This window comes from Parambassis ranga, chromosome 5 (genome assembly GCF_900634625.1).
Source record: "Parambassis ranga chromosome 5, fParRan2.1, whole genome shotgun sequence".
Taxonomy (NCBI): Eukaryota; Metazoa; Chordata; class Actinopteri; family Ambassidae; genus Parambassis; species Parambassis ranga.
The window spans coordinates 20624767-20642899 of NC_041026.1; the positions used below are offsets into that span (position 1 = coordinate 20624767).

Here is an 18133-nt window from a genome sequence, read left to right on the forward strand (position 1 = left end):
ACATTTAATCTGAAAAAGTGATTTATTCCCTCTGAAGCCATTGTTTTTTTTCTCTGAGCAAGGTTTTTCTGGCCTTAATCGTCATATTGCCCACTTTTAACCCCTTAAATTCCTATTTTTGCATATTAGGCCATGCAGGCTCTCAGATCAGGCCTCTGTGCTTTAAAAGATCAGTAACATGACTGCTGTCCCTCAGTATCGAACATCTTTTGATACACACGCCAAAGAAGTACACAGAAAACTTGCAGAAGCATATTAATAGCCTATAGCTTCACATCCTGTGAATTAAAATCCAGATAGTTCAGTGCTGTATAATGCACACACAGGTAATACGCTCTTAAGCCACAAGAGGGGGGCAAAAAATATTTTACACCAACATTTAAGAGAACACTGGAAACCTTTGGTTTGGCAGTTTTTTATTTCAGCATACTACTACTTTATGGAACTCATTTAATAAATCTAGAGCACCGTCTAACTGCCACCAGCCGCAAACCAGAACATCCAGCTGTCTTGTGCTATATGGTAGTACCGTCACCTAGAATTTTATTTCTACACATATGTGGTTAAACTACAGTGGTTTTAATTCACAATGAATGTACTATGTGCAAATTAGTTTAGGTTAAATGATTGTGATCATGTCCAACTGATGGTTAAATCAATCTGAATGGGCAATCGTCAAGCACATGATTAAATGACAAGAGTCTACTGACATTCAACACACTGAGACAGACCACTTTGAGTCAGCAACAAGACAGTCAAGACGTCTTTTTAAGCCAGGAAACACTTGAAAGAAAATACTGCCCAGATCAAACAGATGGTGTCTGAGGTAAATTAACTCTTTGGCCCTTCTAGTGCAGAGCAGTAATCAGTTGTGATCATTTTCATTAACTGAGGCTTCAAATTAAAATATACTAAAATTGATTTAAAAGAACATCACTGCAAACTAAAATAATGAAATGACAATAATGCGTACCACCGCGTGCATCCCTACAAACCTCGACATCTGTTTATCATGCAACAATGTTATCTGTTTATGATAGGACTGCGCAGGTACTTCTCTCACTATGCTTTATATTGGCCTTGTCCAAACATCTAACAATGACAATCAAAATATCTATGTGCAAAAATTATATATTACTGTCACTTAATGTCAGATGATTTCAGATCATGTTATTTCTTTTGTTTTGTAAGTGTGACAAGATAACAACAGGCTTCTTCCTTTGGTGAGTCTGCTGTAAAAAACAGGATTCTCATATGTAGGGTAAAGACGGGTACTGTGGATGCCACCAGTCCATGAGTTTCACACTGTGTACGGGATCCAACACCACCTGGATCCCACCTTGATCCCCTCTCTTCTTCCCCCGCTGGAGTGGCGAGTCCTGGAATACCAGACGAACACGGTGGTGGCGCATGTCCGTGCTTACATTGATTGTGAACTAAAGAAAAGACCAGTGAGAGAGACCAGACAAAATTAGTAGTTATTAAATCCAGGTTGCATCTTCAGCAAGACCCACCTGGAGCATTGCTCAAGTGGAGCACTTCTGAACGCTGACTACTATATAGGTGTGTAATATGCTTCCAAGGACCTGCAGGAAATGAGGGAGGAAGAGGATTACTGTCATCCTCTCACATTGGTTTTAGTGTCTCCCATTCCCTGTGCACACATCTACTGTATTATAATGCAGCTGAATCCCTAACAAATCTTTTGTTATTTATATGTCTTTTTGCTTCTGTTGTTAAACAGAAAGCTATTAAAAAAGTGACTGAAATGGATACAAGATAGAGATGTCTCAGGGTTAATGGAGCACACTAGGTAGATATTTTTCATGGAGCAGGGTAGAGGATCGCATTGACTCGAGTGGCAGCAATCAACTGAACCTAGCACAATGTAGACAGAATGTGTCACAAAGCGCTGGGGGGACCGGGGTTAAAGCCCCTGGCCAACATCTGTCCTTATTCATTAACTGCTTTTATATGTAGCTGCCCACTACAGCAGTTACTTACCAGGGTCAGTGTCATACCCATGACTACAGGGATGTAAATATAGTTGAGGGTGGTGACCTGAAGCACACAGCAGTCAGAGTCCGGGTTCATGTGGACATCCTTATATTGTCTAGGCATTCGCAAGGACGTGGCACAACCATTTTTACCATGTCCCTGCTGGAATGGAGAAGATGCATTCAAAATATTAAAAAAGACGTGTGCACCACAAAAGAGTTTTATTAATGAATAAAATTACATGCTATTACCTGCTTTATAAATTTGAAGTTGAACTCCCATAATGCCTCTGGGCGAGTCCCTACCACCTTTCTGACCCAAAAGAGTAAACACTACAGAAAAAAAAACAAACAATAAATATAAACAATAATACTGAGAAATTTCTGTCTATTCTTTGAATCAAATAATAAGTTACTGGTTAATGGCAGTTCCTTTCCATGAAAGGAAGTACAACTTAGCCTTGCAGTCGTGTCGCATCCTTAAATTCAAAATTGCTCTGTATAATTTGCATCTTAAAGCTGGCCATATAGTGATTCAACTAACCCTTTATTGTCTTATCAAGTATTATCATCATTTTTATGAGGAGTCAGACTCAAACAAATAAGAATTTACTATAAAATGTTAGCTCCACTTAAATTTAGTAAAGTTAGCTTTAGGTTGGTAAAGTACACAAAATATAATAATATATATATATATATATAGATAGATAGATAGATAGATAGATAGATAGATAGATAGATAGATAGATAGATAGATATATAGATACACACACACACACACACACACAATGACATGTCTTTACCTTAGAGTTAAGCAAGGTAGTGGGTGTGGTTTCTGGCAGTGAAGGAATTTTTGACACACGTAAGCTGAATGGCTCGTATAAATGGAAAAGAGAACGAATCACACAAGCCCGCAAACAACGCATTCTGTCAATAGAATCAGGCTGGAGACGAAAGGGCAGATCAACATCATTCTTGTAATGTCTGTAAAATGAAGAGAGATAGCAGAAAGAACATTGTTGTCATAAGGCTTCCAATCGCTTATCCTACTACTTGTGCTGCATAAACATGATCAAAACACCAGTCTCACCTTCTGTAGAGTCTGGTCCAAAAAGCTGCAGTGCAAGTGACTGTCCAGGCATTTCTACAGATTAAAGCAAATCTGCACACGTCCTCTGGACGAATATATGAGGAAAGCACCAACCAAATGTCAACTGGATAATCCTCCCCGTCACTGCTCTCACTGCTTTCTGTGAAGATAAACAAGCAAAAAATACTTAAACACAATAAATACCAGGTTCAGGTGACTGCTCCAAAATGTTGAGTCATCCATGCTCAACATCATTTCTCATGGATATGCAACAAAAATAATACCTTTTCTCCTCTTGTTTTTCTTTTTACGGGCAGCTTTAGTGTCGCTCTCTCCTTCTTCCTCAGGGTCTAGCTCATCACTGCTCCCCAATGCGTCTGCTCCAACGCTGACTGCAGACGAAAGAACCTCCTCTACAGCACCCTGAGATGCTTCCAGGCCACAGAGTAATTTTACTAAAAAATAGAGTTGTAAAATAATTAAGCAGCTAAATATCAATTTCAGGCAGATCCTATAATTTAGTTGACATATCTGAATGTGACTGTGCATTATCAAAGTTTTACCTTCTTTTTCAACTGCATTTGCAACAGCCTTCTTCACCCTCCCCGACTTCACAACGGCTGGGTCGGCATCAGCATAATCAGCAACAGTGACTGGGGGAAAGACAAAAAACAGACGGATATTTTAAAATGAGCCGTGTGCTAGCTTTTATATACGTTCACATATCAGTGAATTCCAGCAGATTTGTCACGTCACTAGTTTTTAAATTCTTCTTAGAGCCAGAAAACACACACTAAAAAGAACACAGTTGGTGTTGACATATAGATAAACATCGGCTTACTTTTTACTCAAAAATTTAGCAAAACATAACATTAACTTCAGTTAAAAAAAAAATAAAAATAGAGGGGTGCTAACAGTGGGCGGGCTAGCTTGATAGCTAAACGTAGCCTACCTGATTCGGAAAAAACGTCTCCAGCCTTAAATTTCAGCCGTTTTCGGTTCCCTTTCTTGGGCATGACGACATCAATGATCTGTGGACACTTAACGGGGCTGTGAGTCCTGCCATGTCTCTATGGCAAGCTGAGGTAAAGAGAAAGAAAGAAAAATGACAGAGAAATTGAAAAATGTTCCGCCAGGATCTTCAGCCATCATGGAATGACGTCAAGATGGGAATTATCGCGAGGGTATCGTTGTTGTTTTTTTCCCCCGAATGTCCTTCAGCTCCTGTGCATTACCCCCACCTGTCGGTGATTATGGGCATCTCGCTGATTAACTCGATTTATAAATAGTAAATTAGTATATATTTCAGGACACCTTCCTGATCAATCAGCCAGAACTGATGAAGAAATCAAACAGCTAACATTTGTTTCTTTGCTGTTTAAATAAAGAGGTGATGGTTTATTATTTATTAATATTTGTTCTCTCTTGCTTTGCATCTTTCTAGCTTGATATTGCAGGGAAAAAGTAAGAAACATCAACTCCAAAAAATTAACTCAAACTAATGTACCTCTAGTTTTATCTGGCAGAAGTGAGAATGCCAAGCAATAAACCGTATCAACAAAAGGACCACAGTTTGTTTGGAGCGCAGCATTAAAAAACCATTACCACCACTAGGTGGCGATAAATAACCAGTGCTTAGTTCAGACTGCAAGCATGACTGATACAACGGGTGACTTAGTGAATATTTTCTTCGCATTTATGTATTTATGTATTCATATATTTATACTGAAAATATATATTGAATCCCAAAAAATGACACAATTTCGACCATTCAGGCAATTCTGACAGCACGTCATAAAAAAACCCACAGATCTATAAAGCATTATTTCATGTGTGGCTAAAAATGAAGTCAGCCATGGAAGCTTGAGCCTGCAGAGATTCTGAATCTGTTTCTTACATTCTGACCTCTTTTATAGTAAAGTTTGGGTGAAATAGACAGTACATTTAATTCCAAATTCATTTATTCATTCTTATGTTTCCCCACACAATCATAAATGCACGCATTTGTCATCTCAGTAGAATCCTTTTTTCTTGTATAGAAACACATTTCTACAGTCCCATCTGTAGATTGTAATACAAACATGATCATAGCTATTATCAGCCATAAGTCTCTTTGGCAATCACTCTTGCATGTTCATTTCATACTGAAATGAGACCATTTAAAAGTGATTATAGTTGACTTTCAATAAGCCAATTAGATGGAACCTCAGAGATTTATTTATGAGGTGCAAAACAAGGAATAATACAGAATTTTTAATGCATATTCAAAATGTAAAGAGAATCAGAATGAATGAGAATGAATACATAAAATTCAAACAATTACCAGAAGAATTATTATTCAAATATCTAAACCAATAATTTTACTTCTTTCCTAGTAACCATTTTATTCTAATACATCACTACAATGGTATTAACCAGCAGCACTAACACTGATTTTCTGTGGGAAATGTCTTTGTAGGCAGATATTTATTTGATCATATTAGTATGGGCCCAAATCACAATGTCTTCAAAGATGTCACAAAAATAAGAAGCCAGTGATGCAAATGGAGGAGCTCCAGAGCTCTGTCTTTCTGAGTTAAACCGCCCTTCATCACCGCAGCAGTCACACACTTTCACACAAAGCTAGCAGTGTTGAAACACTAATCCCATTAATCAAGGAATAAATATGACTGTGAATAGCAGTTGAGGTAATGACTGGTCCCTGGAGTCTGCACGGTGACCCTGTATCGCCTCGACGGAGCAACAGTGCTGTGCCAAACTCTTAGAGGTTAATTACTTCTGCTGTTGCAAAGTATTTAATTATCAGAGCAAGCATGTCCACTGCTGGAAGGATGGATATAGGTATGTAGCTGAGCCTTGTTGTGGAATGACAACCAAGCAACTCTCATCACTTTATGATCTTTGAGTGAATCCTGCAGGGGGCGCTGCACACTCTAAATGCACTACATTCCTCGTTGGCCACTTGAAGGGAGCTGTCAGGTCAGGGACGTGCTGATGTGAAAAGTTGACAATTACATTTCACCAAATAGGATTCAAATCTGCGCCAGCTGAGGTAACGGTAAAGCATGCTATAACGTCCAGCTGATTCTAGTCCTCCTGCGGACGTGCAGACGCTTATAGGCTGATCGTGGGGAGCTGGTCCCTTATTTCCAGAACTGTAGCCTGATAGTGACAACTGCAGATTCCCGTGTGTGTGTGCGCGCGCGCGCGCGCGCGAGTGTGTGTGTGTGTGTGTGTGTGTGTGTGTGTGTGTGTGTGTGTGTGGGAGGAGGAGGAGTGAGCGTCGGTTTGGTGGCGGTGTGGAGAGATGGAAGGCGGATGCAGATAAGAGTCGCTCTCACTATCCACAGGAATAAGGACGCAGATCTGCTCTCGGATATTTTTTTGCGTGGTTTTTCATTTTCCTGCCGATGTACCATGATCTCCGTCGTGCTCGCGGGCACCACCCCTCCAAACGCACCCGTCTATCTCTGAGCTGTCAATCATATCACGCCGGGATTTCTACATGTGAGTGGATGGCGCGCCGGGCAGGGCGGATCTGCTCACGGGGTGAAAAAACGCCGGTTAATATGGATGAAAGGTCAACCATCATCTCATCGTTTCAATCACTCTGATAAGGTATGGCGACATACAGCGTATGGATGCACGTTTGATGCATGATAAATATGATGTAGGTAGAGGGAATAAGCGCGTATCTACCGCTGCTTTGGAGGTCCGTTGCTACGGGGCGTTAATAGGCCCTCTCATCAGTTATCGTAAGTCTGTCGGGCTTGTAACGCTCACATTTGCCCTCTGAATCCTGACAGCGACACTGTCCTATAGCGTTGCCCAGACCACAGAGCAGGAAAGATGATGTGCGAGGTGATGCCGACTATCAGCGAAGGAGACTCGGCTGGTCCTCCGAGAGGTACCGGCGGTGTCCCCAACGGCTCGGACCAGGAGGCCAACTTCGAGCAGCTGATGGTCAACATGCTGGACGAGAGGGACAAGCTGCTGGAGTCCCTCAGGGAGACTCAGGAGACCCTCATACAGTCTCAGGCTAAGCTGCAGGGGGCGCTGCACGAAAGGGACGTCCTCCAGCGGCAGATCAACGCCGCGCTGCCTCAGGTGAGGAGCAGCCGGTTTCTGAAGGGGGTAGGGCAGGGTCTGGATGTGGTGTGGGTCTGGAAAGCTATGGCGTTCTCAGTTTAGGATGCTGCTGCAACTGTGTGAGGAGATCACAGTGAGACGATTTCAAATTTAAGGATCACCCACTAAAATGTGTGGAAAGGAGGATGCACAACAAAATAAACAATAGGTCAAGCTGGAGTTTGTTCATGTTCAAGTCTAATTTAATAAGCTACTTAGAAATGATAGTCCAAGACATATCCAAGACTGTGAAGATGATGGGACATTCCACTTTAAAAGCTCTGGGTCTGGATAGCAGGTTGAAATTTGTCAGACATAAATGGAAGGTTTTCAGTAACTGACTTAGAGGTAGGAGTTAGATGTTGAGAGCAGTGCCGGCAGGGTAGAAGAGCAGAGCCCACCTGTAATTATCCGAAGAGAAACAGCCTCACCTCTGTATGCAGTGACCTGCCTGTCAGCGAGAGGAGGTGATTGTAAATTAAGATATCTTTCTAACCTTTTAGAGAGAAACAGAGAGCCAAATAAGGGCTGCTGCAGTCACAGAGCAGGACTACAATGAAGTCTCAGCACATAAAGCTGCGTTACCCTCTGACCCTCTAGTCTAAATGTGTGGCATGATGTCACAGTATGTTGTGTGTGTGTGAGAGAAAGACAGCGAGAGAGAGGAGAGAACCATGCTGATGATGACAAGCTCGCTGCAGCCTCTTGTGAAAGAAACATGGCCGCTTGCTAGTGTACATGGCCCTGGGCTGCTTGCTTCCACATGTGCATGTGTGTCTGCGTGTGTGTGAGATGAGAGAGTGGGTAGAGGCTGTCATGCTTGTTGTCTAATCCTGCTCGGTTCAGTGTAATGTTTTATTCTTGCAATAATACAGGTATTAGTTATACAGGCATAGACCTCTGGGACATTAAGCAGACATTATGACTGGCGTGCACATGCATAAGCTGCCGCCTTTGCGCACCCACACACTCATATAAACACGCAGCTCAGTGGTCAGTTACACACCAGCCACTGAGTGTGTATGGGTGGGGGGTGGGGGGTGGACAGTGGATGAAGCAACGCAGAGAAATGTGAAAATCTCAGCTGCCATTGATTTCTATTCAGTTTTGCTCTGCTCAGCTGGGGAATGAGGACTGTCTGGCCCCAGTGCATTACCAGAAATTGCAGAGTGCATTTTCAAATGATGAGAGGAAGGTGTGGAAATAAATAACATACCGTTTCAGACATCTCACGTTTAGGTGTGATGAATATATTAAAGCAACGTTGTAGCGGCTGGCAGGGCTCCTGACCCCACTATCCTATATGTGTCAGTGGTAATTAGGCTGATTTGTGGCAGTGCTCAACATGACCGTAGCTGGTGTGTTTATGCCCTCAACTACAATACAATATCACAGTTTTATGCATGTGCTCTTGCCGCCTCAGATGTGCAGCCATCCAGTCAGCAGAGTCTACATGTGTTTGCATGTGTGTGTTCAGTCCTCTCTCTGCTCCTAAGGTGCAGACTGATGTATGAGTGTTGGCACAGCAGTGCAGCCCTTTTTTTTACCCAAATCTAAGCTCTCTCTTCTCTTTCCTTTTGCCTACCAAACATTTGTCATCTTCACCTACTAGGCGCATGCACACACACACACACACACACGTGTGTGTGTTTTGTTATGTCTTCTGTAGGATTCCTGACTTCATGGGACTGGTTTGACCCAGAACTGTCAGATCTATGTCTCCCCTCAAAAGATACACACTCACACATACACACATGTACAAGCTGTGTGAGCAGTTTAATATTCAATGCTCTTCAGTGATGCCATTGTAGAGATTACATACACCCCATCACCTTGGCATCAACGTTCAAATTTGTGTTTGCATCAGCAGCAGCGAAATGGGACACACACACACAAACATACACACACAACAGAGAGAGAGAGAGTCTTACACACATCCAGAGACTAGGATGGATATGTTCATTAGTTACAGAGAATAGAGTTTCAGATTAACATGTCAGCCCATTACCGAGCATAACATTTCTAATACAGCCCTCAGAGATGGGTTTGTCCATAGACAAATTAGATTTTAAACACAGACACACACACATGCTTGCATGCACACAGATGCTTATATTATACATACAGACACACACACACAAGATGTTATGTTACATTCTGTGTGAAGAAGAGTGTTCTGACAGTCAAAGGGCAATGGGTGTTGTAAAGCTGACTGTGTAGATAGATAGATAGATAGATAGATAGATAGATAGATAGATAGATAGATAGATAGATAGATAGATAGATAGATAGATAGATAGATAGATAGATCTCTTTGCCTCTATGCTGGGTTGTAGTTTAGTGTTCTGTCAGTGTGTGTTGTGATGTTTAGACACCTGTTCCAGTCATACACAACACTGGCTATTTTTGCCAACATACAAATACACAGAGATAAAGGAGGCACACACTCCCTCACTGCCCTTTCAAAACAACTATCCTCTTTGTCCTCTCACCGATACACACCTATGTGCACACAAGCTTTTGTGTGTTGTGTTGTTTACGTGACTTCAAAAATAGCACCTTTGACTTTGCATGACAACTGTAGACACATAAACACACATGGCTTCATGCATCTATGAAAAAGCACATACAAGTTTACTCTGTCCCACTTCAGAGTGTCAAGGTTGACGTACTTCCCGTCATTATTGTTTATTGGCTTCTGTTCATAGACAGTCCTCATCTCCCGCTGCTCCTGCAGCAGAACAGTCTAGAAGGGAAGACAACACACAGCTCATAGTTTTTATCAGATCCACTTGGGACTTTATGAGGAAATACCACTTTATTGTGTTGTAAAATGAATTGATGCACAATAATCCATACTGAAAAAATGAAAGCTGTTTTTAGAAATGTTTGAAAATCTCCAAAAGAAGACCTGATCTGAAAATCTTTCAGAATAGATTGGAAGTGTAAAAGTATATTGCTGAAAACTGTCCAGTAACAAAAGCTTGCACTGTTGACTTCTTTAATTTTTTTGTTCAGAAAGAAAGGCTTTAGGTTGTAGGCCCCCTGACTTTTTGCTGATGGCTCACTTTTGTGCTGTTATGTACCTTGTCAGAGCTGATAATGGGAGTGGATGCAGGTCAAAGGTTAGGGTTAATACAGAGAATAACTAAGTTTGTGTTGGTAACATTTCCTACTGCATTGCTTCATTTGATATTAACTGCTATGTTGAATATAGTCCACTTATTTTTGAAAAGGCATATTGCTAAGAGGTAAATGTATCATTGATTTTAGGCTTTATTAAAACAGCCCCCAGACCTTAATCAATGCCAGTGCTAGTGAATAAATTCATAGACCTAATGTTCTCATTCTTGTGGCAATGGTTGGGTTGGCTAATACAGAGCAGGCTATTTCACAGTACTTGAACCTCGGCCAGAGGAAGTGAGCCTTGCAGACTTGGTACTCAGCCATACTAGTTACAGTAGTAGAGGTGTGTATTGCTTACAGGTGCACTGTAAGAGCAAATGAGTGCCAAAGCTAATATAGAAAGGATGAAGCAGCATTTGCACGTAGCTGACACTGTTTCACAAGGCACAAAGACTCATGCTCACATATATGTTCAATTACTGTGTTGATAATTTTATTGAAATTCTTAATATGAAACTGTTCACATTTATCTGGTGTTTTAAAGAACTTTGTCTAAATCATTGATTTACTGAGGCAAAATCTGGTGAATATACCCATTAGTGTCAGCCTTACACATTTGCACCCACCCACAAACAAACACTAAGACACACTCATGCTTGTATTTCCTTAAATGTCAGCATGCACTGTCTGCATGTCGTCCTGAGTCTGTGTGTCTGTGTATGTGTGTGAGCCAGTAAGCCTGCGGCTAGTGTTGCTTATGCATGGACGGCCAAGGCTGCTTTGTGCGCCATGATAGGAGAATATTGAGGAGGCTGGGCAAGTTCAGATGCAAAACTACCACATCTCATTGGCCTGCTACTAAAGCCCAAATCTTATGCTATGTGTTATGTAAGCACCAAATAGTGGAATTTAGGTTGATGTGGAGAAAAGTGGAGCATGAAGTGAGCAGCTGAATGTCACAGAGAAACCCTGTAGAAGAGCAAAAAAGAGAGATAAAGGGGGGAGACTGATAGAAAGAAAGGGCAGAGCCAAGGATATTCTTTCCACATTTTTTCCCTACACCAAAACCTTTCCTATCAGCCACCATCTCTTTTTTAAGTGTCTGTTAATCCCTTATTACAGACAGTGTATCAATGGTAGGCCCACTTGTGCACCAGAGGCATTATAAATTAAGTATTCTAATCACTCAACTATTTGGAAAAACACAAAATGAGTTAGAATATCTGAAGTTTAATATTTCCCCATGATGACAAATTACAACTTTTTGTCTTCATCATTTTTTCTCAGAGGATAAAAAAATGGGAAGATTAGAAAATATTTTCCTTTATCATCCAGAACATCTGTGACTCCTGCAGAAGCACTGAGCAATAACACTGTTCCTTTGGCACACCCCTAGCTGCCGGTAGTTGCCCATAGGATGCTGATTGTTGTGAATGACTGTTAGAAGCATAGCTTAAAGCCTGTAAGATATTTTACTACACTCAGAGCACAGCTCTCTACTGTGGTTAGATGCATAGTTTTGGAAGAAAAAACAGTCTAATAACAGATCTAGCTCCCAGCAAGCTAGCTGACATCACACCTTTCTGTCTCTTTCTTCTTCTCAGGTCCCCTGTGCTGCATCTTGACATCACCTGTCAGTCTCTTTTTTTAGCCACTCCTCACCACTTCACTCCATAATCCTCCTTCCTGTACGTTGTCCAGTCTTGATTCAAATCCCTCTTTGTCCTAAGCTGTGAGCAGATCGGAAAGGCCCCTGGCAAGGGCCTGTGCACAGCTTTCCGGCCCCTGAGCACTAATAGATTGTTAGAGTGCAGAGCTAGCTCCCCCATGCTGCTGTGCCACGCCACGGCTTAGACGCCATATCTCTCAGTAGTATCCATCCTTCGCTCCCTCCATCCCTCTGCCAGTGCCATCTGGCTCTCAGCACCAGGCACATTTAGCTCAGTCGGGCGCCAATTTGTCCCCCTGGCTGCAGAGAAGGAAAGTGAGGAAAGCAAGAGGAAAGGTGGGAAAGAGAGACAGAAATACAGAGACAGTGTAAGATTTAGCAACAAGAGACTGAAAGAAAGTAAGCCTGGAAAAAGCTGAATCAAGCGTACCTGACATTCCCCAGCAGCTAGGGACATGGTCTGGTAATGGGAAGAACGAAAAGCCAGTGTGTGTGTGTGAGAGAGAGAGAGTTTCTTCTCCCTGGTAATAAGAGCAGAGTGATTGGAGTTGCAGGACCACCAGAGGGGAAGGCGAAAGTAATGAAGGAGGGGAGGCAGGACAGGACAGAATGAGAAAGAAGAGGAGGAGGAGAAGCAGGGGGATGTGAGATGAAGTTTTCCAGCTCGCAGTTAAGCCCACAGCAGCCCTTCTATGTCTAACAACTGCACTATTGGAACTCTGTCAGTTTGCTTTCTCTCCTGCAACCTCAGAATAGAAGATAAGGCACTGGTGGGGTGGGAAGGGATGTGACAGTGGTGTGTGTGTGTGTGTGTGTGCTTGTTTTTTTTTCTAATAATAAAATGTGAAAAGGTGTCAGAGCCCAAGGTCATGAACTTCAAGGTTATACTCAAACCCTCACATGTGCAATACTACCAAAGACACACACAGACACACACAGTGGGAGGTGGGGGTGGGGCCCCAGTTTTTCCCAGCTAGAGACTTAAGCAGCACCGTCAGGAGCTAAGTCCCTGACTGGACCCTTAAAAGGATTTAAAGAACTTCAAAATGCTTCTTCTGCTCCATGAAATACAGCTTGTCAGTGTCTCACAACATAGCACCCCCCCCCCACCCCACCCCCACCACTGCTGACTGGGAGAGCATGGCAGTGCAAGTGAATTGCAGGATTTGAAGGTAGGACACAGTGCTAGGACAAATATTGCTGTGTAATAATGGCTCCTGTAATTCTATATGTGCCGATAAATGTTATAGAACTCTGAGCTTTATGTGTGTTCATCTGTTTGTGTTTATTTGTGTTGTATCAGTTTCAGGGTATGAATCATGAATGAGCATCTGTGAGTGACATTTACCCTTGCTTAGAAAAATGTTTTATATTTTATATCTGACATGAACTGGCAGCTAATTAGGCAGCTAAAACGTGCTACATAGTAACGGCTTTGTTGTTCTGTCAAATACTTTAACATAAGCTTTGGAACACTTCCCGTTAAAATAATAATAATCACAATTTTATCCTAGTGAGAAAATCTGCATTTTATTCAGAGTTTTGTCCATCATCAGGACCAATAAATTAAGCGCAGAACACACAACACAGACTGTGGATAATATCAAGCTTTATATGGCTAACATGATAGCAAACATTTTCCTGTGTCACTACCCAGCATTAGTTGCATGTCAACTTTCAACATTGCCTTCTGTTAAATGGGCTGTTTAGGACTTTACTAGTCCAATCTGAAAAAAAACTATTGGCTATAGTCTGATGTCTGATGCCTCTGAGGGCAATGATGTGTTTCACAACTTATGGTGTAGCCATCAGATGTCAGTCTTGGCACAAGACTGCCACTACCATAATGTGGTGAATGTTTAGTCTGACTAACAACTTGACAAGATTGTAGTCTGAGTTGAGAGACGACGCCATACGGCTAGTCAGTTTACACTGAGCTAACAGCATAAATTACAGTGGTTTTATTGTAGGCATGTGCTTGGCAGTCAAGTGCTCTATGCGCAACACCACAGGAACTCTCTATAGATAGAGCACGAATATCCTGAAGGAACACCTGGACAGGTGCTAGCTACACTATAGGTAACTGAGAGAGCTGCAGCAGGGTCAGGAGAAAAATAATAAATTATGATCAAGTGTAAGCTGTGTCCACTGCCAGATTTGTGCTGTGAATCTGAAATAGAAGAATAGAAAGGTAAAGAAAATTATGCATCTTGTCGTGTCATTAGGGTTACATTATACTGGGCTCTAGTTCAGTTGAGTTTTGTATTGATAAGCTTAGGCTTTACATATATGTAAAGTAACTTTACCATGATTCACCAGACTATAACTTAGTCATATTTCTGTGGTTATTTTAGTGAGTTACTACTGTGACACATTACAATTCAAATACAGTAATAAATAAAACTAATTACTTTGAAAGTAAGTTGCCTAACACTGGTGCTTGGATATGACTTTTTGTTCTGATTCTGCACATTCATATGTAGACACGCTGAAATTATGTCTGTACTGGTGATCATTGTTGTTGGGCAGCAGAAACCTGGGTGTTCATGTAACACTTTGAAAAAGCAGAGAGTAAATTATTTTGTGTACTTAGATTGTTGTATTGTTCAGTTATGTGTGTTTTATTGACACATGTTGGAGCTCAGTGGTAGAGCAGGTCATCTAATAACCAGAAGGTTCAAATCCTTCGGCAAGGCACTTCACCCACCTTGCCACCAGTGCACTATGAATGTGAATGGAGAGATTTGTAGGCACAAACGGGGAGCCACTGTGTGAATGTGGAGTGAATGAATAATGCTTTCAATGTAAAGTGCTTAGGGTGCCTTGAAAAGTGCTATATAAGATCAGAGCATTATTATTATTATCATTATGTGAAATCCTGCTCCAACAATAAGCTTCATTTATCACAAATTAAGATTTACAATCACACCGATGGCTGACCTTATGTGCTGTAAACTGTTTAAGTTTACAGATAGAGGCAGCCTCTTGTCCCAGCCAGCAGCTACCAGCAGCAGTGATTAGTGATTAGTGCTGCATTTATGAAACGTTACCAACTCTCCCACTTCTGGCATGGCACCCCATGACAGCGCTGCAGTATAGTTCTATTACAGCAATTTGTTTACATTATAAACAATACCTACACAATGCTGAAATGCAAATAAATGGAGCTGCAGAGGTGAGTGATATCCGTAGGGGCCATGCCTTATTACTCATTAGGTATTATAAGAGTCTTAATCTGAAAACACACTAAAAATGCTTTGAAGCAGAAAGTAGCTCTGCATATTTGCATTAAATTGCCTGAAATGAAATACATATGCATAATGTACATGTAATTCATAAGTAACACAGCATTTGATATGATCGTTCCCTTGTGTAGTCCTCAGTTACTTAGCCTGGGTAAACAGATGCTATAGGTACACACACAGTAAGAAAATGGTTCCAGTGATGAATTGCCTGCACAGAGTCAGCACTTCACTGCATTGTGTCCAGCTGGGCTGATTCATCACACTCATGCACAGCCACATACATAGGTGCATGAACACACACAGTGTACTCTGACTTGCCTCAGACCTGCACCATCCTACGGTGCAATACAGAACAGGATCACATTCAATTACATATAAACAACAGAAGTTCACAAAGTACACACTGTGGAGGAGCAAATCATATATTTGGTCTAAGTATATCTACAGAAAACCCTCGGATCATCTTGTCTCTGCACAGTATTAAATCAAGACCAAGTTATTCAGCACCACCTACAACATGACTTGTCAGCTGCCGTCTTTTATTCGTTTACTTCCAGCTCCATTCACAGACATGTGGGTTGGTGGGCAGACTCTCAAAGGCTTGTGCAGAGTTTTATCTATAGACAAACACACACTCACTGTCCCTGTTACTTTGAGTTTTTGTGTCGCTTCTTTTTATCATATTTGTTTTAGTAGTTTGTGTCTTTTTCTCCATAAACCACAAGAACCTTGTTGTTTAAAATTACTTGCGTATGAATTTACTCAGGTTGACTCAAATTCAGTGTCCATACAAACAACACAAACAGGCTGATGTGTCCTCTGTCTTCAATGAAGTGCTCCTCTTTATTTCTCATCCTCAGCCTCACTGTCTCACTGTCTCTCTCTGTCTCTCGTGCTCCCTCGCTCTCTGTCTTATCAGCGCTGATGGCTTTAAGCGTGTGTGCTGAGAGGTCTATTAGTTAGCTATCGTTCTGTCAGATAATGCTTCATATCTCTCAGCTAGCTCACTGTACTTACAGCTTTGCTCTGGCTGCAGTGAGATGGGAGCAGTGCTGCTAGGACTGGCACACAAACCTCTACATTTCTCATATGTTTTAGATGTTAGATGTGTGATTGATTTTACTATCTGTTGTTAGGCTGAGTGTTTTATTATTATTTTGCTGAGGGTTTATTAACATACCATACCAAGAGGAAGTGTATGTGTGCATATATGTGTGTGTGCATTGAATTGACCTAAATCAGTTCATTAAACCAAGGAGGGTGCTCACATCTTCATAGTAGCCCAAGAACATTACATTACGTTTATCTGAATGCATGCCTTTATGAGTGCCTGACTTCATATGCATGTGTTAGTGTGACTGAGCGCATCCACATGCACTGCACTGAATTGTACCAATCCTACCATCTAGCCTGGACTTCCCCCACCCATATTGTTATTGTCCAAATAACTGATACACACGGCATCGTCTCCATGGCCAGTTCTGTCTGTCCATCTGTCAGTGATGAAGGTCAGTAAGCATTGTGGTGCCCTATTAGAATAATGGGGCCTGTGACGTGGTCTGCCCCAGTGCAAGAAGAACATCATTCACACTTAGCTGCCTTCCTCTCTCTCTCTCTCTCTCTCTCTCTCTCTCTCTCTCTGGCACCATATGCCCTGCAACATCTCTTCTTGCCCTCAATTCCGCACTTCAATAGCCCTTTCATTTACTCATAGTGACTCTCACTCATGCTGTCTCTCTGTTGCACACACAACCAGACACAAATTGATCAAACACTGAGTCACAGTGACAGCAATGTCCAAAGCCGCTCAGATGCTTTCAGACGACTGAAATTTCTGACTGCAAACAGTGTGCAGGTATGGAGAGAGCTCGGGGTGATGAGAGATACTTGAGACTGTCAATTTAATTTGAAAATGGCCTAAATCTTCTTGTAAGTGGGTACCTGCCGGTTCTGCTGCTGACACAAAAATAAAAATAAATGCAAGAGAAGGCAAGCAAGTGTATTATTGCATGTTATATACTATGCAGGTATCAGTCTTATAAAGCAGATATGCACAGTTTGGTGGAGTTGGATGGTTTGCTGTTTGTCATTCACAGCTCTAACATATACTTTGTCATTATAGTTTGAAACACAAAGCTTGTCATAGGTGCTTTATTCCTGCAGAATTTAACCAATTTTTCATGTTTCTGTAAAGGGTAAGGTAGTGTACATGTGTGTCATCAGTAAATCATTGATAGTCACATTCTTTCCCTATGAAAAGTATGCACAATGTGCAAGCTTACAATTTTTTATTTACTAATTACATCTCCAGTTATACAGCAGTGTTGAGTATTTCATTCTGAATTGTCAAATGTGGCACTCTGTGGTCTGCCATTTATCGTATGAGAGATTTTGGGATTAAATTCATTTTTTTTCTGCAAAATTAAGGTTGCATTCCTTTTTATGTGTCTGACTAAGGTCAGCTGTGTTGTACACCAGTGTGCAGGGCTGAGGTACAGAGGCATGCTGAGAACAAATGCTTTGTGATGGACTTGAATATGAAGGGTTTTTTTGAATATGTGCAAATACTTGGGGTGCTGACATTTTTCTGCAGAAATAAAAGAGAGAGACTGTGTTCAGTGCTCGTGGATAAAACACTGCTGCATGTAAACAGGCATGTTAGTGAAATATTCATTTTCATCAGCCATGCAAACAGCTTAGTAATAATAGTACAAAAACAGGAATATATTGTGCACAAAGTGTGCTGGCTGTACAGCCCTGTAGTGCAGCAAAACAAATTATTGAAATGGAAATGTTTTATTTTTGTTGCTCGGATATGCTCAAAGTTGCAGGTAGAAATAATGTTTTAAAGGTATTGATTTTTGATTTTGCAGGTTTT

General features: G+C 41.4%; 2 protein-coding genes across 3 annotated transcripts in view; one reads left to right on the forward strand and one right to left on the reverse strand.

The window, feature by feature from the left end:
- Window positions 1-404: 404 nt before the first annotated feature.
- On the reverse strand, window positions 405-4235 carry tmem183a (transmembrane protein 183A). Of its 2 annotated transcripts, XM_028406076.1 has the most exons (9): window positions 4040-4235; window positions 3651-3740; window positions 3372-3542; window positions 3088-3247; window positions 2801-2981; window positions 2250-2330; window positions 2005-2160; window positions 1515-1586; window positions 1301-1436 (listed from the first exon to the last, which is right to left on the reverse strand). In XM_028406076.1, exons 1-8 carry the CDS (start codon window positions 4101-4103, stop codon window positions 1527-1529), a joined length of 963 nt encoding a protein of 320 aa, XP_028261877.1. In that variant the 5' UTR covers window positions 4104-4235; the 3' UTR covers window positions 1301-1436; window positions 1515-1526. The 2 variants fall into 2 exon arrangements, with proteins under 2 accessions (XP_028261876.1, XP_028261877.1); XM_028406075.1 differs by lacking the exon at window positions 1515-1586 and having other exon boundaries at window positions 405-1436.
- Window positions 4236-6433: 2198 nt separating this feature from the next.
- ppfia4 (PTPRF interacting protein alpha 4) overlaps window positions 6434-18133 on the forward strand; it is a 45703-nt gene continuing 34003 nt past the window's right edge. The window contains exons 1-2 of the mRNA XM_028406078.1: window positions 6434-6705; window positions 6894-7194. Coding sequence (XP_028261879.1) covers window positions 6937-7194 — 258 coding nt within the window. The 5' untranslated portion in view covers window positions 6434-6705; window positions 6894-6936. The remainder of the gene's footprint in view (window positions 6706-6893; window positions 7195-18133) is intronic.

Bases quoted from the DNA above. Each gene is read 5' to 3' on its own strand.
- tmem183a (XM_028406075.1), bottom strand. From the start codon at position 4,103: ATGCCCAAGAAAGGGAACCGAAAACGGCTGAAATTTAAGGCTGGAGAC. The intron at 3,543-3,650 runs GTAAAACTTTGA...TCTATTTTTTAG, and splicing joins AAATGCAGTTGAAAAAGAAG to TAAAATTACTCTGTGGCCTG. The intron at 1,437-2,004 runs GTAAGTAACTGC...TCTTTTCTTTAG, and splicing joins TGGGTATGACACTGACCCTG to TTCACAATCAATGTAAGCAC.